The 24,288-nt window shown below is 37.7% G+C and overlaps 1 protein-coding gene across 6 annotated transcripts in view; it reads left to right on the top strand.

Annotated features, from left to right (window-relative positions):
* The window catches only part of REEP2 (receptor accessory protein 2), a 44,638-nt gene that overhangs the window by 13,274 nt on the left and 7,076 nt on the right, over nt 1-24,288 (top strand). For 5 of the 6 annotated variants that reach the window (XM_083798293.1, XM_083798291.1, XM_083798290.1 and 2 more), the window contains one exon: nt 2-20,887. The exons of the other annotated variant lie outside the window; for it this stretch is intronic. In XM_083798293.1, coding sequence (XP_083654419.1) covers nt 2-76 — 75 coding nt within the window. In that variant the 3' untranslated portion in view covers nt 77-20,887. Of the gene's footprint in view, nt 1; nt 20,888-24,288 lie in introns of those variants that run through there. 6 annotated transcript variants of the gene reach the window in all.

Genomic DNA, 24,288 nt, shown 5'->3' with positions numbered 1-24,288 from the left:
GCTTCCAGTAAAAAGTGTGAAAGCCCGCCCTAGGAAGAAAGCTGCAGGCTCTCTTGCTTCTGGCGAGTCATCCTAAGGAGACCTCCCCTCCCCAGCACCTATCTCTGTCCTAGGATTTGCCTGTCACTTTCGAGTGGAAACCCTTCCAAAGGAAGGGAGCTGAGATTGATGTACATAACAGATGCTGCTTAGTAGAGCTCATTCCAAGGCAAGGGGGAGGCTGGGATTCAGAACATGGAACAGAGGATACAGATCCTCAGGAATTTTCTCCTTTTCATCCCTCTCTTGGAGGGAACACTAATATGTCTGTACATAACCTGTTGCTTTGGAGTTCCCTCTGTATAATCCTAGTTGGGAAGAATCTTTACTGGGAGAACAGGCTAGGGTTAGAGACACCTGTTGAACAGAAGCTGGAAAAATAATTAGACACTGGAGTTCCACAGAGGTGGGTGGTTCCCTAGAATATCTTATCTTGCTCTGGGTATCCTTCTGCAGCTGTGTGTTGTTAGAAGTGCCCACAACAATTCACCCTCTTTAAAAATGGACCATAGCTGTTATGTCCTTCCCCTTTCAGAAGGTGACTGTTCAGTGCTTTTGAACGTAAAGGACTGGCTCATGGGAGGAGTGTGCCGGATTCTAGTTCCTAGTAATGGAAAATTAAGAGATTGGGTTTTATTTTTTTCTGGAAGGTTAAGTGAGGAAATTGAAAAGCTGAGTTATGAAGAAAATGTGCTGTTATATGCACATGTGAAAGGGTAGATACAGATATCCAGAGGAGGTAACTATTGAGAAGGAAAGTTGGTCATCCATAAGATTTTGGTTGCATCTGAAGCTGCTTTTTATTTCAGGTTCTGTTGTTTACTTTGATTCCTGTAAGAGCATGACAGTGAGAGGAGTCCCATGTAGTGGGTAAAGGCAGGGAGAGCGTTACTTTGCCATTTAATTGTTTAACTCCATGTCATCATGGTGCTTTTTAATACAGACAAATTCTTCCATTCTAGAAGATTTCTGGGGAAAATCTGGCTCATTATTCTGCAAGCATACTTGAGAATTTCAGAAGCCCTTGTCTCTTAGCTTTAGGAGATCCATTCCTCAGGGCACGAGAACTGACAAATAGCTGATGTATGAACTTCACTAGTTCTAGGATTCCATTTATGGATTATAAATTGCAGGGACCAGTGAACACTATTGTACTTTATCAATCTTCTTGCTTTATCCTACTCCAGCCCTTGCACAAATTTTCTCTGTGTGACCATTAGCCTTATCAATGCCCTGAGACCTGAGCAATATGCAACATTTGGGACAGAAGCACATTGTATGTGGAATATGTATTGTGGGAGTGAAACTGCAGAGGAAATTTGCATGCATGCCACAGATTCTAATCCATTGAGTATTGGTAAGGGGAGATCCCCTGTACACATACCCGTGGGAAACAAGTAGAGTTCCTGTTGTTGAAACTTATAGTGTGGGAGTACCCTTATGGACATGACTGTCTGAATGAGTAATTGATGGTCTTAATCTTCACTGAAACTACAACTCTAGGTGCAGACACTCATGTTTTCTCATGTCTCTTGCTGTCACATTTCTGAAATTGCAGTGGGTTTTTCACAAAGCTGAAAAAATATTTTGTTGACAATGTATAGAAGCCCTACTGCAAGTAAGATTTCACAAATATTTCTGTCCTAAAGAGTCGTCCTTCAAAAGTTTATAATATTTAAGACTGGGACTGAATTTTTTGTTGTTTCCCATTGTCTTGGTGGCAAACTTATGAATTATTTCATTTTTGGGGGGAAACAAATTAAGTTGTTTTTACTTTCATTTGTAGCTTTTAAATTTTTAAATCTTGATCAACCACATCAGAAATACTTGTCCTGAAGTATCCACAAATCCTTACCCAGGATCCAGAAGAAAACCTTTGATCTGACTTTGAGATATGTGTTTAAAAAAAAAAAAAGTTTTATTAGCAATCATTGTATACATGCCTCGCTAGTACGTGCAAAGACATGTACCAAAGCAAGAATTATTTCTGTTTCCAATGGAAATTCCTCTCTCCACGAGGAACAAAAATCTTTGCTGAATATGTGAAAGATTCAGTTGTGAGAAACTGTTTACTAGGTTTACTGTATTGAACAAGACAAAACCATTATTCTTTATACACTAAGTACTTCTGTGACCACATTTCTGGACTTTTTTTTTTGTTTGTATGCTTTTTAAACTAAAAATCTCTGTAGCAAATTCGTTATCTAAATCATTGTGAGGGACTTGATTTGGAGGCCAAGGATGGGTTAGTCTGTCCTTATACTGATCTTCCTGCCCTTTCCTTGTGCATGTACTGTGATAGTCTTGGATTACTCAGTTTTCATACAGTGACTTTCCGGAATGCTTTCTAGAATCAGTTCATTTGCAGGAACTCCTCCTGCTTTGAAGCATAAGACGAATTTCTGAAGACTCAATTTTGGGATTTGGATTTGCCTTTGTTCTCCTGAACTAGACCCTGTACTAAGTATCTTTTACTCAGCATTGATGCTTGATGTCATTAGCCTGTGGGTAAGAATGGATCAGTCTTGCCCTGACTTCTTGTACAGGGAAATTAAATGGCTTTTGTTATAAGAGAGACTGGAGTAGTCATGGACTCCATTGAGGGTGATATGAAGCTGATGATGTCAGGCAGCAGAACTTACCTAGAGCAAGAAAATGTCTTAGTATGGACATTATTTTCTTCTAGTACAAATGTGACTGTTACATTTTGCTCTGCTTGATCAAAGCCTCTGCAAATCTGCCACCACCCATGTGATCTTTCAGTGAGTTCCTAGATGTTCTGCTTTGGATGGCATGGTCTTGCATAGAAATTCTCTTGTTAATGAGAATGCTGAATGTGCTGTTTTGGTAAAATGCTTCTATCAGCTGTTCTGTGTTTTCAGCAGGAAATGCTGGAATGTAGTTTCCATCTAGTATTTTCTATGAGCTTGATTGTGCAGTGAAGCAAATGGTTAAGTCCATATCTAGCAGTAGAACCCACTGTGTTCAGTAAGCATTTATACCCCTTTCCTAATATGCCCAGGCACAAATAGAAACACAGAAAGATTTCTACAGAACCCTGAATTTCCAGAAATCGATACTTTTGAGTTTTATTTCTTCTTTGCCATCTTAATCAGCAGGAGATATGTGCCTTAGGAGGAAAGTGGGATGATTATAGAACACACTGCTGGTTCTCTGGCTGCACAGAGCATTGTATCAAGGAGACTTGTTTGTTAACTGTGAAGTGGCAAGGTATGCTTGAGAACAGCTGTTGAATTGAGCTGTTTTCCTATCTGTCTTCCAAACTTGCATGCAATGCTGGAAACTATGGGTTATTGCCTAAGACACAAATCTGGAAAAGGGAAAAAAAAATGCCCTTCTTTCTGATGGGGACATTGTATTGCAACATGACTCTGCAGCTTCCTGGGGAGATGATGAATCACATTGCTCTTTGTAACTGTTCAGTATTATAGGCTTTCTTGCTTGACCCATTACGAATTTGTAACTTGCTACGAGGCTGAATCATCTTGTGCTGCTCTCTGAGTTGCCCTGTAAAGTCAGATGTGTGGAAAAATATTCTGAAGCTATGTGATTTCATAGAATGTTTGAGGTTGGAAGAGGATCTCTGGAGCTCATCTGCTCCCTTTGTTCTACTCGAGCAGGGCTATGTAGAGCTGGTTGCCCAGGGGTTCGTGTTATATGTGGTCTGGAGCCTATTGAATGTAATGTTTAAGACCTGGTATATGTATAAATACATACACTGTACTGTATGGAGCTGTGCTTCAGTGTTAACTGAGGAGAAAGGATTTCTGGTTACCTTTCATCTTGAATTTGGCACTATTAGAAGATGCTGTAAACATAACTCAGTTTTATGTTATTTCTAGGTTTTGTTTTGAAGCCTCTAGGCTTCAGAAGAGAAGAAATCTAAAGAGGCATGCATAGTAACTTTTGAGAACAATTGCTTTGAATGGTAAATGAAGACAGTAAATTTCCACAGGAGCTAAGAACCTGTCCTGTGAGACAGGGTAGGGTGGAAAATGGGCTATGTACAGTACAAAGTTGTCCAGGAAATAATCCTGACTTTTTCTGAGCCTCAAGCTATACTTGAACTCTGCACCCTACAGATTAGAGCTTGGTTGTTCTCTTACGGAACTTCTGTCTCTGTCTTACCTTTCTAAACTGGGCTTGACCTGCATGCACTTATTCTTGAACCTTTCATCGCTTCAGAACAATGAAGTTTGAATTTTTCCTCAGTGGTCGGCTGATCTGTGTGGAGGATCTGATGAATTAAGCATCTCACAGCATTTTCTAGTAGATGTGTTATGCTGAGGAAGCACCAGCAGGGAGCTCCAGAGGACAGATAAATCTGTGAAATTGAATGCACGCACAAAGCCTGCATTTTTGGATGAACTAAATGCTGGACTTTGTTACACTCATATGCCAGCTATCTGTAGAATCCCAAAGCTCAATGCCAGAACTGCTAGTACAAGGAATCAAAATAACATGAAATGAAGAGAAACAGTGGCAAACACTTTTTTTCTGCAATGTTGCAGGTAAATTTAGGTTTTAGGTGCTGCTTCTCCTAAAAATTTTTCTATAAGCCCCTTGCAAGTAAACCATTACCTCCTTGCTCTGTTTCTCAGCCCCTATCCTTTCATTATCTCACTATATTTCTCATGTTTTCTTTTATTAAGCAGAGGACTACCTCCATTTTGCCTACTATGGAGACATAAAAAAAAAAAGCTTTATTTTTAAGAGCAACTATTAGCAGTAGCATAGTGTGATGCATTTGCCTTCTCTTGCCGCACATTCTCACTTTAAATAGGCTTACTGCACTGCACACCCTTTGGACAAGAGCATTCTGCATTTAACCAAATAACATTAGAGGTAACATTAGTGGATGGCTGCAAAAATGAATGTACTCCTAATGACCGAGCCTGAGTCTTCTATAATATGCAACTGTCTGAGACTGTATCAAAAATATCTGCAGCAACAGTCAAAATGCATTGCTATACTGACTCATCAAAGATGGGAAATTTAGTCATTGTCTTTGCAGGAGGCCAGGGAAGAGAGCTGAGCTGAATGACAAGCATATAACCATAGGCAGTACTGTCAGAGTATGATTCATTGCAGTATTGTAGGAATAATTGCTTGGGTTCACATAAGTTAGTACCAGCATGAAGTAGTCAACCTGCAGCAAAATTCAACCTGCTGATTTACCTTGTTTCTTGTCCAAGAAGATTAGCCTGATGCTTCCATGCAAATAAGCCATGTATAGGTATCTACACTATATGGGTTCAAACAAGATGGGCAATTTCAGTATCTCTAAAGAAATACTTTATTCCCCTCCACATATTCAGCCAACCAAACAAAAACCAACAACAGTCTTTCTACATATTTTTATTGCTTTGGGAACAGTAGGGGAAGATGAGCTTTCTGCTTACTATCCAGAGTTTGGACAAAATATTGTACTGCCACACAGGAGATGGATCTAAAGCATGCCTATACTGTCAGGGGTGGGAGGTGAGTGTTTCTCTTGGAGCTTTGTTGGAAATTCCCCTTTGGCACACAAATTGTGTGTGTGTATTTAAAATGCATTGAAAAATGGACCGAAATAGAGAGTAAAAAGAACTTTTGCTTGTGTAGTTGTTTTATCTTATTTGCTTGTAACTTGCACAACGTAATGAGGATTTTTGCTTCACCATGTAGAAGAATTGACAAGTGTAACTGGTTTGTAGTATCTGTATTCCTGTTACTGGGTATCAGAAATGCATAAATGAGCACTAAAGAATTTTTGCTACCTAGGTGACACACTTCAGAAGAGGTAAGTTAGACTGGAGGATGCACATCTTAATTCTACGTTAAAACTTCCTAGAGAGAAAGCTGTCAGGACTGTAAGAACAGAATGATTACTCCCTATCAAATTACTGGCTTTCACGTGTGAATGAAAGCTAGTACAACCACCTCTTTCAAATAGATGTTGTTTAGTTATTTAACAATATCTTGCCAGCTGAAGTTACTATTTTACCGAATATCACCTTTTTGCATAGTGTCTTGCCTGTACATGCACTTGATTTCTAAGTGTGTGAATATTGTAGATCAGTTTTCATTAGAATGCAAGTGCTTTTAACTCTAAATTTGCAAAAATTCCCAGTGCAAGCAGAGCAAAAATGTCAAAAACGGATCAAATTTTATGGAACACCAGAGGAGTCTAGCCAAAAGGAGATCAGAGAGGACTTAGCTGAGAGAATAGTTTTAATTTCTTGCACTTACTAGTTGATTCCAAGTGATTCTTAGAGCTTTCAGGAGCAGGGTGTAGGCAACGCTGCAGAGTGCTGTAAGGCAAACTTCTGTTCACAGTGCAGGTCAGCAGCTACGATGCTATGCTGCTAAGCCTTACTGGGAATCTTGAGTTAATGCTGATCACTACATCCAGTAGGAAAGCATAGGAATAGAGGATTCTATTGGAAGATTACGAAGTCAGAAAAGTGATTGTGTGAAGATAAAACTAAGAGAACTGCAGCAGGTTACCTTGAAGAATGATGACAAAAATCTGCAAGGATTTTCAACAGGGAATTAAACTAGTCAGTTTACAGTCAGTAAAACAACAAAAAAAATAGCAGGATTCAGTTAATAAATGGAAAATTTGTCAGCGATGTATGTATTGTCTGTCTTTGATAGCCTATACTACAATTGCTTCACATAGTTCCAGATTTTACAGGTTATGTAAAAGTTTTATATTTAAGGAAACTAAGTTTTTATCTTAAGTGATGCTTAGTGACTTACCAAAAAGAAAGCAAGTTGAAATTTTTTGATGACTTTCTAAAATTAGAACTAAAGCATACAGATCCTCAAATCTAACTTTGTATTCATGCTGCTGTCTTTTGGGGAAAGCACTGAGCTGATGGACTCCTCACTTGTGATTCCTCTGTTTATATTATTTCTGAAATGTAGTGAATGTCACAGAGGTAAATTAAACTTCTATTTTGAATTCACGTCTAAATTCAAGCATGCCGAGCTATGTATGAGCTAATGTTGGTTGAATGAGAGAAAATGGAGAAGCTGAGTCAGATCTAGCCAGGCAAAAGTGGCTGAAAGACCTTCCTTGAAGTGCACAAACTAAAGACTACATAATAATGCTTGTTTCTGATTCAACATTTTCATGATGAGGTTCCAGTTAGCATAGTGCTGATCTAAAGGCACTTAATTCACAGTTGTGAATTGCTTTTTGTCCACCAGAGGGTATAATACAACATAAAAATCACTGAAAGTGAGAGAGCAGAGACTTGCCTGATAATAGCTGAATTGTGACTGGTTGAATGTTTATATTTCCTCTGAGAGTGAACATCCTACTTAGAAAGAGAGAGGAGGGAAAACTTCAAAAACAAACACACACCAACAAATGGGATTCTAGTGGAGAAATACGAAGTATTACTGCAGTTAGCCCCTATTCAAAAAGGCCATTTAAGCATACTGGGTTTTTCAATTTAAATATTTTCTAGTGTGGCTTATGGAGCCAATATCATTAGAGAATAACTGCCTTCACATCGTTTCAATGTCCATCCAAACAATTTTCTAGCTGCATGAAGCAGCCCTGTAAATGGTAGTGTTTGTGGCTAATTTTGCTGCTTTTGCAATTAAACAATTTTTGTGTGTGCATGTATTTCAGTAGTGTTGCCTTAAATTGTACTTTGAAATCTGTAGTATTTCCTGTAGAACTTCCTGGTAAGAATGCGTAGTTTCTATCAATTGGATCTATGTTCTGTGAAAATAGAACTAACTTTAATCTAAAAATACAGATGAATCTAATGGTTACTAGGGTAACTTGTGACCATGGCAACAGAGAGAGGTAGTACTCTGAAGAACTGATAGATTTTTTTCTTTTAAGACAACAAGCTAACTGATGGTGCAATTATTTTAGGGAAAATATTGATTTTTTTTGTTTGTTAACCATATAGGATCATATGAATACAAGGGATTTTGGCAGTGTCTCCCTTAAGATCCTCATAGAAAAGCTGATGTACAATGAGCTGGATCAGCAGATGGCAAGGTGGATTGAAAACTGGCTGAATGACCAAGCCCAGAAGGTGGCAATCAGTACAAAATCTAGTTGGAGGCCAGTAACAAGTGGAGTATGCTGGGGACAATACTGGGTCCAGTTCTAATAATTTCCTCATTAATGATCTGGATGATGGGCAGAGTGTACCCTCAGCAAGTTTGTAGATGCCACAAAACTGCTCCCAATGGCTGATACACCAGTGGGTTGTACAGGAAGCAGCAGGAGGTATATAGGATGTTTGATATTCCATCTCAAAATATATAGAAATCCTAGGTGCATAGCAAGACCGTCTGCAATTCCTTGTGATATTAAGAAAGAGGTTTCATCTGCTGAAGAAAGGTCAAAGACACCAGGACGTTACTGTAGGAAAGAGGAAAAGGTTAGAACATGGTTAAAGACTTTTTGTTGTCAAACATGTAACATAGATTTGGTATGTTTCTGTTCCATTTTTCCATCATAGGATCAGAGTTAAATGATGTCGTGCCTTCAGGCCAGTGCTAAGTTTCAGCTATGTATTATGAATTGCCTTGAAGCAGTGCAGACCCCAAGAGCCTGTATAGCATTAGAGGAAGCTGTAACAATTTAAATACTGTTTACAATAAATATTAATATATTATTGAAGGAAGTGGGAATGGGCTTTCATGATTAAATCTTGTATGTAGCGAGTGGCTTTCTATGCCAGCATAGAGATAATGTAAATACTCTATACTAGCAACATTCAGTGTAACTTTTATAGGAAAATGTGCTGGATATGAGTTTAGTTAAAGCCAATTCAGAGTTTTTCAAGCTTTCTCTTTTTCCTAGGTATTGTTGGGGAATCTGGAAACTGAATGGAAATTACAGCATTGTAGTTACCACTTGCTAACCGTGAAGAGCTTGAAATAAATAGAATCCAAGTTTAATTTAAAAGCCAAATTTTGTAAAAGTCAGCTGTTGTTACTTCTGTATTTGCCCCAGGAATACTGTAGCTAATCAGCAGAGTCACTATGGTGATCTAAGGCCATTACTCCGGAAAAGGGTGGGGGAGATGCCAGGCCAGACTGAATTGGTTCTGCTAGTCCAGTCTTCTGCCTCTGGTACTGCTCACTCCATGTGATGGCCAGCGGGCAGTGTGGAAATGACACGTGTTGGAAAAACCTGTTCCTGACACTGTTGTCTTTTAACCTGTGCTTTAAAGCATCGTGGTGTTTAATGACTGGGTTCTTGGTTTTGGGGGGAGGAGTTGTTGTTTGAATTCCATCATTAATTTTTTGTAAAGTTGTAAAAAGTTTGCTTCCATGTTGCAGTACAATGACTTAAAAGTAGAAACTCTAAGGCATCACAATCTTGTGTTGTGCTTGCTCTGTCATCTGGACGCTTTCAAGTTTTTTTCTTTTTTAAGAAATTCTCTCTTGTTAAAAAAAAAAAAAAAGAAAGAAAGAAAATCATCTATTATATTTTCGATATCTTGCTCTTTTGCTTTCACTTACTTTCTCCTGGTTCACAGGACCTGTTGTTTTCCTTCCTTCTCACAGAGCATGGTACAAGTTTTTTCGTTGTAGATGTGCTTTCATTCCACGGGGTGGCAGCTAGTTGACGATTTGGTTATTCCAATAGAAGCAGCTTTCCCAGCCAAGTCCCCCCTCTCTGGCATAAGGGTCATGAATCTGTCAACTCAGCACTTCTGTTGGGGTTCAGAACAGCTGAACCCCTTCTGTTGAGCCTTCACAACAGCTCATTATATTGTATTTGTTCAGGCTGTATCAATTTACTGGAGACTGTTGTAGCTGACAAGACAAAAAGGCATAATCAAAGGCTAAATTTTGAATCTTGCTTATTGATATTGGTGTTCCAAGCATAACTGAGTACAAGTATTTGGTGTCATTGCTAGACAAATGTTGTTTTAATAAATGTTTTGGGAAATATTGAAATCTCTGCCTGTTATTAGAATAGGTCATAGATTTATGGATTTATGAATTGCAGGTATGATATTTTGTTCTTTGCTACTGAGCTTATGTAGTTTCTTTTTTCTCTACCCCTGGTTTCTTCTTCTTATGCTTGTGGATATTTTCTTTAAAAGGCTTATTTTTTTTATGTTCTCAAACTGTTGCCCTAAATTGTTTTAATTTATCTCCGTGCCCTTCATTTGTGTTTAGTTTTCTGCCTTCTCCATTGTTGAATGAAGATATGAAAATTGATACAAAGCCCTACTATTTCTGCCATCTAAAAATCAAGGCAATTCTTAACAATCTGGTTTGTCCTGGCTTTGTTTCCTCATTTATAAGTTGCCTGTCAATAATTAAGTTGTGTCCACTGTCCACCTGTTAACTGAGGACTTGGGTTCAAAACACAACTATATATGTTGAGTGGCCTTTTTGCACACAGTAGAATCAAGTACTATTATTGATACAGGGCTGAGACCTACCTACATTGCAACTGCAAATAACTTCAGGAGGGACTTGGGGGGGATTCTTAGGTACAAAGTTAGAGTGGTGAATATTATGTGAAGAGCCTGTGCAGAAGCATGAATTATTAGTCGAACACTACATAGCTTGAACACCTACGTATGAAATATTAGACTGGTGAGGAAGTTGCAGTCCTACAGTACAGGTGGCAAGAACTCAACCAACTTACTGAAATGCCTGTGGTGCTAAAATAAAAAAAAAACAGGCACAAAAGGTATGTGAAATGAATGGGTAGGGGATGCAGAAGGACCATGGGAATAACTTCCTGTGGTTGTCATCAAGTTAGTCCTCTACCAGCTGTGCTAGTGTGTAAAGTGGGCAGACAGGGCTAGCAGTTATAGTGACTGGGATAAGAGAGGAATTCAGTTAGCAGGGTTCTACTGGCATCTTTCTACCTGATGCTTTGAGTAGTACTGAGGTTTTGAGCTGAGGGACTGTGGTCTGCAGCTGGAACCAAGTCTCATTTTCAGCTGAAATTCAGCCAGCCTGCTCCCCCACACCTCCAACACACACACACACACGTTTTCTTTGGGACTGTGTGTAAGTGGATCCTTTCCCTTCTTGCTATTGTTTTTTCCTTAACTGTGTTATGAACGTCAGATCTACTAGCCTTCTGCTTGCATGGATATCTTCATGAAGGAGGCAAATTTGCTGCTTATTCTGTTTTAGTCAGCTCAGAGTTGACATTCCCAACCCTATCATCAAGAAGCTGAAATGTGTATGTAATAAATAGGTAGTGTTTGCCTCTATTTCCGGGCACATGCAAAATTGTGTTTATTTTGCTCTTTGTGTCTGTGACATTTCATATCCCCACTTTTCCCAGAGAACAAGTGGATTATTCATGTATTCATTGTACACTCAAATATGGTATAACACCATGACCTATACACAATGATTACAGATGCAGTTAATGAGCTGCACTGATTTGGATTCTGAATTGCATTCCTTCTACTGTATTTGTTAGAACACTGGTAGCTCTTGAATTTCAATGTTCTCTTCTGGGCTTGTGGGCTCAAATGTAAAGTACTACTGAACTTCGGAGTTGTAGGTAACAGTTTAGAGATGATTGGAAGGCATCTTATTCTGCTAGCACAGAAATGGAGATAATCTTTGTGGATCCCAGAGATTATTATCTGGTCAGGAACATTCGTCCTGGCGAGAGTACGAATACCTGTCCTGAGCAGGCATACTCTTTTCTACTAGATGGAGAGGGGATAATCTGTCTTCTTACAAGTATCTAGAAACTATTAGAATTTTCTGAATCATTAATGTCACTTGGCTATGCAAGAGATCAATGTGAAAATAAAGACACAAATGAAGGGAATTGAGTATGATGTACTTGTGCTTCTACCATTTGATTTGACATGTAAAACCAGACCTTTGTACTGGACCATACTACAGGTGATGACAAATGAAACACTAAGTTTCATTTTAGAAGTTCTTAATCCACTGGTTGTAAGTGGTATTATCAGGGGTATAACAGTATATACATGTTCTCTTTTCAGCCTTAAATGTATATATTCAATGTATAATTGTTATGTTTCATATAATTGTGTCTGGCCATTTGGCTGCTTTTTCTGATCTGTTTTGGTTTGGTTGTGTGTGCTTCATGAGAAGGTTTTCTTGGATGGTATTAAATGGGTAAAGGCCTTTTTGAAATGGGTACATATAAAGAAAAGAATCAGAGATTCTGCAGAAGAGATGAAGAGTTGTTTCAGGGAATACCTGTTTAAACCAACCAAGCAGTTCTTGTGCATGTTTGTGTGTTAGTGAAATGAAGGTGAAGGAGGTCAAAACTTCCAATTACTTGGCATCAAAGAAATACTGTTCTAAGCTCCAATAAAGCTGGAACAGTGAAATCTGAAACAAACACAGCTTTTTAGTTAAAACTTTCTCTTAATGAGAATAAATCCTTCGGTACATAAATAACTGATTATACATATTAAAAAGCTTTTTTCTGGTAGACAGTAGAGGAACAATATGATTCCTGTAGGAATGCAAACATGTTGTTGCTATGGAGCTTCTGCCATCATCATAGTTAACAACACTGCAAAAGCTGCCAGTACTCAGCTTGCAGGAGAGAAAAAAATAAATAAAATCATAACTTTAATTTATTTCTACAGAATTCATTAAAAATATGTTCTAGCAGTGAAGTAGGAGAAACTGTCCCATTGATGTAATTCAGTTCATTTTCAAAAAGTGAGCTAACTTGTATGCCAGGGTTTATGGTAAACTTCCATGCAGCAAAAGAGCAAATGCCAGAAGCAGGGAAAGATGTTACCAATCAGCATGTAGGTGAAATCAAGTAAATGATTAAGAGGAACAAACATTAGTTGAAGAAAGTCATTGCACACACACATTCATGTCTGTGGTAGAAGAAAACACCCACCCTGAAGAAGCAACTCAAAGGAAGTTGTTAAGCACAAACAGAAACTATGAAAAACAAACAAGTAACAAAAACAAACAAACAATAACTGGCATGTTTAGAACTACTCAAAGTAGAAGAAGAAAGAAATAATTGAATATATAGGTTAGATTAAATATTCATTTAATCCTAGATTGACACTCTTATTCATGTAGTGCTGCGGAGCCATGCATCTCAGATGGATTTGTGGATATAGAAGATGGTATTTTACTAAACTTTATATAACTAGTCCTTTAAATGTCTTCTCATAAAATCTCATTTGAATTTTGGGCATTCTGCCTGAATCCTTTTTTGTGCAGAACTGTTCAGTAACAAACAGAGTCTCCTTAAAAGTAGAATGCCCATTTCCTTGTGTGTGAGATTATGCGAAGGAAAACCACATACAGTGATCTTTTATTGCTGCTGTGATGCATGTCAAATATGGATTTAACAGTTTTTTTCTGTTCTTTCCATGTCATTAAAAAAAATTATTTCTTCTAGTAAGAACAGTACTTTCAACCTGTTTCTTTCTTTTTGCTTGTTATAATTCAATTCTTGCCTTGATTTTCCTTTAGCTCTCTGATGATGTGATCCTGCATGCCTGAAATCAAAATGAATTTAGCTGTTAGATATAGTAGATTCCCTTGGTTTTTGTATCCATGTTCAACAGCTTTTACACTGCACCTCAACCCGCATTATTTGTGGATTTGATATATGGTTCACTAATGACTCAGGTTTTTAAGGTATTCTACTCGATAACTTTTCAACAACGCTTCACTTATATTTGTAGGTCTTTCTCAACGTGAGTGCTATATCCAGATTTTTAATTTTCTGAGATACAATTAAATGTGATAAAAGTTCTCAATAAAAATAAGTATTGCTCTGTTACTTTCCTTTTGAAATTGACTGTGAGGGATCTTAAAGTATATAATTCCATGTCATATCAAGTTTGCATAAAATGCATTTGTCCCAGTATTTCCAGAGATTTTACTTTAATGTGGTAGGTGTTTGCTCTGTGACTAAAATTTAAACAAAAGTACCATGTCTTCCACAGTCTCTTTGAGGATACTGCTGGTCTTTTCCCTGCAGTAGATGCTCAGTTTCTTCTCTGCATTCAACACAGGCAAATGACTTTAGTTCCCCTCCACTCTAGTTACTTTAATAAATATGTTTATATCTGTTGTTAAAAAAAAAAAAATCTCATTTGGGAAGTACGTTTGTATGGTCTTTGACTGCTGCTTACCCAGAGATCCCATTATTTCTTTTGTCTTTGTCCCTATTCTGTTTTGCTGTTAACTGGAAGATGACTTGTAGCAGAATCATATATGCACAGAACAGGTTAGTGGGGACGGTTTCTGGATTTTGAGAGGTATGATGAGACGTTTCTTGTTGGTCTTTTCCATTGAGTACCACTTACTTTGTGGTGGTTTACTCAGGCTAGTTTCCCAAATCCTGCAGTATTTTGAAAAACAAAATTAATCTGTGTTCTTATAGTCTTAATGAGACTTCCAGTTCTTTCATATGTGTTTTACCTGTTACTAGCCTTGTTTTAAATACAGTCTTTCCTTGATCTCTGTTCTTTCATAGGACTATCAGAAGGAACAAATCTCAAACTGACCTTGCAGAGCTCTTAATTACATGCTCCTTTAGCTTGGGTGTTACTCATCAGAATTTGTAAAGGTTGCAGCTACTTTAAAATTATTTTTTTTATAACTGTAGGAAAAAAATATATTAACCATGGGTGATACATTTCATGCTGCCCTTTGAAAATGCAGTTTCCACTTTCTAGTGAGCTGCACAGCACATGCTGTGCTGCAAAATTGTCATCCTTCCCCTTATTATTGCACACAAAGTAATTATTTTTAGTTTAGCTTGACAGACTGGTGAAAGGAGACCATTTGAGAAGTGAGGCAGGCTGAAGTTTTGTAGAATTTCCCAGCAGCTCTGCACTGAATCATCAAGTCCCAAGAGCACAGAGGCATTCCATAGAAATGTCACGCAGGCCTTCTGGCATATTAATCAGGAAGCAGCAATGAGCTCCTGCTTTCAGACAGGTTGATTCTAGAGTTCTTGCTCAGCTTGGGATCAAAACTGTTAGCATCCAGTGATAGGACTGTTCAAGCAAACCCAGGATTAAGATAAGAATACAATCCAGACTTAGGTTATTTCAGCCATAGGGAGGAGAGAAGCCTTGCCTCTGGTGATTTGTTTGTAGTGTGTTTTAGTTGTATTACAACCACACTTCTTTCTTCAGCTTTTACAAGTTGGACTCAGTAAAACATGTAAGTCTACCACTATTCTCACATCTGTAAGACCTGTTCTATACAGACGCTGATTTTTAACTTACTGTAGGTTTAGGCATTGATTTCGCTTTTAATATCCAAAGGTCATTTTTGCCTTCAGACTTTCTTTGAAACAAGACCTGTGTTTTATTTTGAAATTTTCAGCATAGATCAATCTTGAGAAATAAAAGGAAAATAATATACATTCATGAGCAATAACCTGCTAAAAGGAAGAGATGGAGATCAGGTAGCTAAATTGTCTATAACATTAAATTTTCAAAGCACTTAAAATGTTATTGAAAGCAAAATAACAATAATAAAAATGCTGTTTATATGCTATTAAAAACAACAAAAAAAGTTGAATAGCTAGAAATAAGTCTTGGGAAATACAAATGCGAAAATTAAGAGTGAACGCTGTAGAGCCACATTGCATTTCATTCTGTGCTATTACTTTAAAAGTACAAAGGGAGATGCTGTTAAACTCTTATATAATATGCAAATGAATTCCTCTTTACTCTGGGAATAAGAAAAAGTGAATTTAGCTCCTTTTGTTGCAACAACCAAAGGTTGTTCCTAAAACACTGCAGTTTTAAAATGTTATAATTGCTAACCTATGGAATTAATTACTGAAAAACATCTAAAATTGAAGGGGTTCTCAGATTTCAATTTAAATATTTGATTAGTTTTATGGCATACATGATTAATCATAGGTGAAAAAATATGGTAAATAATAAAGTAAAAAAAATCCCAGGAACAGCAGTCACTCCTCTTCGCTCCCTTCCCTACTCACCTGCAAATTAGAGGAGTTCAAGAAGCAATATTACCTAGTTGTTGCAGTCCCAGAAAAAGCAGGCCCAGCGAGCATTTAGGACTCCACAGAGGCATAACCAACATACACACACGTGCATAACCTTCATGCTCCACAACTACATAATGCAGCATTTGCCCAAAGCACTTAAAGATTCAAGCAAGAGCAAGTACAAGAGAACTACGACGTCACCACAAGTGACAGTAGTCTGGCTGTTTCCTGGAGATTATGGCAGAGAGCAGAATACTGTTTTCTGTCCCACACCCCATCAGGAACCAGAAATGGCACAGTGTTAACTGAGGTGAGTGGGAAATTTCAGGACAAATATTCAATATAGTTTTGATACAGTGTAGCTACAGTGTCCTATGCTATGAATTTTTCTTGCCTCAGACAATAACAACTTGTAAATCAAAAGCATCAGAAAGACATCTCTAGCAGTTTTTTCCATAATGGCAAAGTGCCTTGAATCTTTCTTTCACCAGCTTTATAATTACAATGGACAATTACAATTGTCTGGGTTTCAAAAATTAAACTCTTTATTGCTTGCTTTCCAAACTGCACAGATACAGCTTCACTATTGCTTCAGTGGCTGGAGCTCTGGATTGTCTGACTTCAACTTGGTCCTGATATAGTGGTAAACAATGCTACTCCTATTGCAGTTATAAAAAGACAAAGTGGAAACTTTAAAGGTGTGGGGCTAATCTACATATGCTAAAATAATCAAAATAACATTTTTCCTTGACTTCAACCTTTGGAAGGAGACCAAGGCAACAATGGCAAGAAAGAAAAGATAATGACCCTTTTCATGGGTCATTAATGACTCACAAGAGCAGAGGAGAGAGGGATACTCACCTCCCCCAATCGCTGGTCACGCTTCTTTTGATGCAGCTCAGGTGGTTGGCTTTCTGGGCTGCAAGTGCACACTGCCGGCTCATATTCAGTTTTTCATCCACCAGTACCCTTAAATCCTTCTCCACAGCGTTGCTTTGTCTTTAGTGAAGCTATGTTGGCTTCATGTCACCAATCATCTCTCTGTTCTCGGTGTGCTTTAGCACAGTTTCCAGGAAGATCTGTTCCATGATTTTGCCAGGCGCAGTGATGAGAATGACTGGCCTGTAGTTCCCCTGATCTTTTTATCCTTTTTTAAAAAAACTGGGGGGGGGGGGAGTCAGGCAGGTCAATCAATCCTTTTGTCCATACTGTGCTCTGTATATGCAATATGAAGTAGGGATTTATTTATTTTTAACTGCAAGACTAATATTAATCTAAAACACTCTTACACTATTATAATAAATCCCCTATGCTGCTGAAGAATATAGATGTACTATTTCAGTACAGCTTAAATTTAGCACTAGGCAACACTAACCATATCATTATGTATTGTAGACGGATGTTGTATCCAGTATTCTCTGAAGGTTACCCAAAGCAGTTCACAGATGAATTTGAAAGTCTTGTGCTATCAAAGAGTAATATGTTGCTATCTGAAGAGACAAAAACTTACATGAAACTATACTGAATGTAAAGGGAAGCATATTTTATTAGCAGAAGCAGCTTTGGGGAATATTTAGCAAATTATTTTTTATAAAGTAAAATATCTGGAGAATTTAGAATATGTTAAAATCAAGAGGTAATGATTGCCTCTGTTAACTAAGAATAGCATTTAGGACTGCTACAGGTTCAAATTTAACTCGAAGTAGCTGTGCTTGAAAGTACTTACCTGCTTTTTGGTTTTGAGACTAGATCTAGAGCTAACTGACCAAGTGTTTACATTGCCAAGTGCAAATATGCAAAGACAGGTATATTTTAAAGATTTGCAAGAAAATGAGCTTGAAAATAAATGTCAGTTAAATGTCACATATAATTAAATGTATGATCACATATGAGTACAATATAATAACCTTTGCTAAAGATATTTTTAAATCTTTCTAAAAGATAGGAAAACATTTATATTTCCCACAAATATGTAGCACAGTTTGTATTAATTGTGTTCCTGCACTATATTATTCTCTATTATTCTCTTTTTTTTTTTTTTTTAATTTTCCTGAATCTTCACAAGACAAAACTTTGACAAATTTAAAAACAGCAGCCTAGAAAAAACAGAAATGGCAGGGCAGGGACCTGATTCCTTCCCTATAATAGGGGATGAGAAATGTGCTGCATTCCCAGAGCGTAAGATGCTGACTATTGAGACACTTCTATTTTCTATAAACCCTTTCATTTAAATACTTTTCTCAACAAGAAAACTGAAATGGAAACTACTAATTTTCAGCTGATTGTTTTATGATCACAGTTCATTTTGTGAAATAATGGTTTGGGGGTAAACTTTTCAGTCTGATGAAAGAAGGCACGTACTAGCATATATATTCTGAAACACTCATTGTATCCTAACCATCATTAGTAAGGAAATCCAAGGATTTATCCCAAATTTGACAACTTTCATTGGATTACTAGCTACATCCCTAACAAAAGTGTTATAAGAAACCAGACCTATTCTGTATTTCCCTTTCTTAAGGACTACAAAAGTCCTCCTCACCTTCCCCTTCTTCAATCCATTAAACTCTTGAAGTTGCCTTTTAAAAAAAAAAAAAAAAAAAAAGGACGTAAAAGCAGAAACAAAGATTTTGTGCTTCATAGACCGGAAAATGTGGTTTTTGTCACTTCAGTGGCTTTTGCTGGAGTTGTGTAGTGCAGAAAACATGTTTACAAGCAGAAGAAAATTGGCAGCATTCCTTTGTGCTTTAGGGGAATTTGGAATCAGGTTGAGCCCTTTCTGCACTGAAGGTCCCAAAGAATTTTTTTTTTTAAACATGCAAAATACTGAAAATATAGATGTTTGTTTCCTCAGAAAAGGAGGATGAATATGAGACTAAGAAATGCCCACCAAAATAACACTTCATTTGGCAAAACACAGGGGAAGGGGAGTGGAGGGGAAACAGAGACACAGTAACACTGAGATTTAGGTTAGATCAGTGCCCAAGGAATCATCCCTGCTGCTGTCCCTTTTCAGATGCTGTTCCCTTTGATATTACAACTGCTATTTTGCTTTACAGCACTGTAAATATATAGAGAAATAAGCTCGTGGGGTGGGGAGGGGAGGGAAGCTCTCCGCAATGATATAGAAAAAATCTTACATAGCTTTGGTAGACCTGTGGCATTACACTTTGCTACACCAAAATATTTCCAAGCAAAAGCAAATCATTTACTGAGGTGTCTAGCTAGCCTTTTAGCAGTGCTAGAAGGTTGTAGAAAAGCAAAAAAATGGAAGCCTATAGAGGCAAAAAAGGAGGAGGCAGGTTGAAGCATGAAGATTGTTTATAAAACATCTGAGAGCCAGAAGGAACTTCAATGATAATGTCATCTGACCTACCTGATAAATAGAGGTAAATAGAGCACCTGAACTGGAACTAGCTCATAGTTTTTAGAGAAACAATCTATTTGTTGCTCTTCAGAGCAACAGAGAAAGGCAAATAAATGTAGAAATAAGAAGGGGTTATGCCAATACCTGATTTACATACAAGAAGTGTAATTTCTCTTAGGAAAAAAGCCAGAATGCTACATGTAGCATGCAGTAGCAACAGAAGTTTCTTATTGGCATTTCGGATTTGAAGATATTGGTTTGAAATTTCTGTTATAATGGAGAAGGATTGTCTTTTTGCTTCTTCTTAAAGCCCCCGTATAAAAAAATGGGACTGGGAGATTGTAGCCTGAGTGTCAATGACACAGAAGAGTGGTTAATCACAGATGGGATCCCCAGTCTTGGTGGTAATTAACAATGCAACACAATGTGTAATTTTTAACTCTATCTTGAAGGGAAAACTATTTTCCCTTAAAACACTGGTCATTGTGATCTAAGATAACGATTATAATCACAATGCCTGTGGAACAAAGCTGCTTCTCTAGTGCAAGCGATATTTCTTGCCTTTTGTTCACTGAGAGGAACAGGCATTGGCTGATTACAGTAGGTCCGTGGCCTTTCACATCAAAGAGAACCCAGCAATGTTCACTGGTCATGATAGGTCAGAAGTTCTTAGTGAAAGCATCTGCATTTTTGTCCAGGTTTGTCACTTCCAAACCCCCACATGTTTGAGAGAATGATGTTCAGGTTGTGTGTGCATGCCTGCCTGTACACTTAACATATGTTCACCTCTTAGTTATGCCTTTTCTATCAGAGGAAATGAGAAAATAGGAAACTGTACAAGCGAAGTGTACTTTAAGCTATTTAGCATTTCTTTCTGAGCCTGCCATTCTGCCATGAAAATTCTAGGCTTACCTCAGATTGCTGGAGAGGCTTCCATAAACTGTAAAATTGATTACAAGTTTTATTTGATCTAAAGGATTTCTGGAAAAAAAAAATCCTCTTGATTCTCAATTTCTGTATTCCATAATTCCATAATGAATTATTCAGGCTTTTTCCTTTTTCTATCCCCCCCAAACTAACCCTGGTTCCACCTTGCTGATAATGACGTTGCTCTACAGGACTACCAACTAAAGGAGCTCTATAGATGCAAGACTGATATCCTTTGGGTCCTAAATGTGGCTGTACAGTTTTCTTCAGAGAGGAGCTGTGAAGATGAGGTTTCTAGGCTCAGAAAATTCTTTTCTCACTGGCTTTGAGGAACTTTGAAGTTTCTATCCATGGTGGGGAAAAGGTCAAATGAATTGATTGCAACCTGCATTTATTTCAGCTATTTAAAAAAAAAAAAGTTCATTAAATTAAGAAATGCAGAATTATGAATATTGTTAGTGAGGGGAATTGTACAGAATGTATACTGCTTTCAACTCCAATGTGATATGTAGTTGAGCATAATGTATTCTAAAAGTCTCTGAAAGTCATGTGCTTGCAATTAGTATTAAAATTTATTCTTATCAAAAGAGTAAAGGGAATTACAGTCTTTTTTTAATTTTTGTGGCAGATGACATGGGTGCTGAAGTCAATGCTATTGAAGACATCATTATGGTGAATTGGTTCTATACAAATAAACAGCACTTGATACTAAGTTTATTCTGTAAGTGCAATGTACCCACAGTCACTACAAGCAGAGAGTCTGGATCAAATGCACAAAAAAAAATCTTCCTTTAAAATTTCTTTCTTTTACCGGGTCTCCTTTTCTTTTGTATATTGGATCACATGAGCATTGTCCTTTGCTGTCCTTTTCCAGCTCTGTAACATGCATCCTGTGTATTGGATGTACATCTTTGTGTAAGAGGGCAACACAGCATGGGTCTATCCTTGGATCTAACCAAGGACTGTATGGTCAGTCTATAATATCCCTGCCATATTTCTTGCAATGATGTTACTTGGGCAGTGCACATATGTGTGACGGACTATATCTCAGTAGCATGAACTAGAGGTGGAGAAGGGCTCTGTATACTGGCCAATGTAACAAATTGCCCTTTTCTAAGTTTTAATTGTGAGCCAATAGTCTCCAAACAAAACTCTTCCAATGGGTACAGGGCAGTAAACGTCAGCTCAAGCAGCTTAACTTGCATTTAATGAGATTCAGTTCCTCAGGTAGCAGTGAGATCCTTTGCTGACATCATGATAGGGTTGTCATGGTTACAAAAAGAGCAGCTGCTAAATACAAAGTATCAGAAAGATGAAAATGGGGAAAAACAATGTCTGAGAAGAAAAGTAGGGTAGAAAAGGTGATTTGGAGGCTAGGGAGAAATAAAGGGAGTAGGGACAACAATTAGGGAAATAAGCAGGAAATAAAAGCAAAAGAAAAGAAAGTTCAAAGGTAGATGCCTAGGGATGGATGATCCAGGAACAAAGCAATTGGGAACATGACATACTCATGTTTGTAATTAATGAAAAAACCTTCAAATAAAAGTCTAGAAACAATACTCCCTAACATAAGTCCATCTTCGTCTTTTCTCTTGGTAGCTTTGCACATTATCATTCTAGGAGAGAATCAACTGTTGTAGAGGTAGGTATGTCCTGATACTGAAGGGTGGCAACTTTTTCCCTGAGTTAGTACCAGCTGGTGGCATAGGTGAAAAACAGTGCTTAATGCACAAAATGGGAAGGAATTTTGCATAGACCACTGCCAACTGTGACATCTCCTGTAGTCAACATTGTGGCCAAGCTCCTTTCAAAATCACCATTTTCCAATATGAAAACACATAGCCTCTATGCAGTGTACCCCATTTTGAGAAGGTAAAAGAGTTAGATGGCCCTTTGTTGTTTAAGGTGGTGAAAGAAAATTCAACCTTTTGTTCTGATATAAAGTAATGAAAAGATTATTTGAGATAATAAAGGGATTGTGATGTGAATTAATATCATGGTGATTCCCTGAACAAGTGGTTGGGATCTTCAATTAATTCCTGCAGCAGGATGGGAGAGCAGGTTTCCATGGATACTAAGCCAGAAGCAGCTTTGACACTCATAGGAAATGTAAGCTTAGTTTTGCTACAGCTTGCTTCCTAAGGAGGGTTTTGTTGTTATTTTTTTAGAGTTTGTTTGCTGTTGTTTTTTTATTTTTGTTTTTTTTGTTTGTTTGTTTTTGTCTTCACAGTGTTCTATTCTGTATTTTTTTTAAAGGTGCAAACAGACATTTGAGGAATGGGTTGCAAATAAAAAAGTATGATCCCCTTATCTAGAAAACTGAGTAAAATAAATGCAAGAGACTTGCGCATTTCTAAGTTACAATTAGGAATAAAACAAACTATATTGAAACTAGGGGAGAGAAGAGTCTGTAGCTTACTGAGTTTCTGACAGTTACTTACGATGACAGCAGGACCCCTAGAAGTACAGATTTGTACTTAAGGGTGTATCTATTCTAGTGCAGGGCTATAGGTAGTTTCAGTGTAGCTATTAGTCACCCAGGTGACTGCAGCAATGCATACATTAGCACTTAGCAAACTGGGTGGCAGCAGTGGAAATATATCTGCCAATTAAAGATATAATACAGAAAAGCCAAATTCTATTTCTTCCTTAAAAGTTAACATAGGGACAGGTGGTGAACTCTCATTAAAAACATTTAAGATATATAAGAGAGAAAGATATTTTCTATACTGGGATATTTGGGTCAACCCACCTCTGCAGCCTGTCAAGATACGTCTAGATAATCAACTACTCCCCACTGTTTTGTGTCATTTGCAAATTAGCTAAGGGTACACAATGCCAAATAATCTACATCATTAATGAAGATGTTAAATGGCACCATCATTAAATAGCATCAGGTCTACTACTGATTGTTACAGAACCTCTCTAGGAAGATCTAGATCATTATTATGACAGAATCGCAGAATGGCGGAGGTCGGAAGGGCCTCTGGAGGTCTTCTGGTCCAATGCTGTCCTTGCTCAAGCAGGGCCACCCAAAGCAGATTGTCCAGGACCATGTCCAGACAGATTCTAAGTCTCCCACGCTCCACGGAGGGAGATGCCACAACCACGCTGGGCAATGTGTGCCGGTGCTCTGTCACCTGCACTGTAAAGAAGTGCTTCCTGATGTTCAGGCAGAGCTTCCTGTGTTTCCTTTTTGTGCCCATGGCATCTTGTCCTGTCACTGGGCACTACTGAAAAGAACCTGGCTTCATCCTTCTCTCAACCTCTGATCAGGTGTTTACATACATTGATGAGACCCCCTGAGCCTTCTCTCCTCCAGGCTTAACAGTCCTTGCTCTCTCAGCCTGTATTATGATCAAGCAAAGATTATCAAGAGTGGCTTCACAATGACATCTACCAGTTCCCTCAGCACTCCCATCAGGGCCTATGGACTTATGTATGTACACGTTGCTTGCATTAATATCGTATTATTGTTAACTGTACTTTGAAGTCACATTAAAAAAATATAAAAATAAAAAAAATTGTCAAAACTCAATTTCAGCTAAATCCTGCTGACTGGTATTCATTGTATTTCCAGCATTTCATTTTTTTACTAAATGAAATGGTCTTTTGCATTACCTTGCTGAGGTTTTATGATGTACTAGCTGGGTCATCTTGCTCGTCCTTTGCTAATACTGAGTGACATTGTTGTATATCCTGGCTGGGATTTCTCTTATGTTCTAAAATGTGTCAGCATTTAGACACTAAAATGTGTCTAAAATTTATCAGCAGATGCATTAGCCATTTGTTTTAAGAGTCTTGCATGTAAGGTGCCTGTGACAGTTTGCTTAAAAAAAAAAAGTATTCATAATACCTGTTTCCTATCAACTTTCCTTCTTCCTAATAGCCTAGAAAGCACTGCATCATGCTTTGAGAAACAAGTACTTCAACATGCTTCTTTATAAATTCACAGCAAACGTATTCATTATATTAATTTAACTCCAGC

This window comes from Anser anser (genome assembly GCF_964211835.1).
Source record: "Anser anser genome assembly, chromosome: 14".
NCBI classification, from domain to species: Eukaryota; Metazoa; Chordata; class Aves; order Anseriformes; family Anatidae; genus Anser; species Anser anser.
The sequence above is the reverse complement of the archived record's forward strand: the minus strand, read 5'-3'. Positions and strand labels throughout refer to the sequence as shown.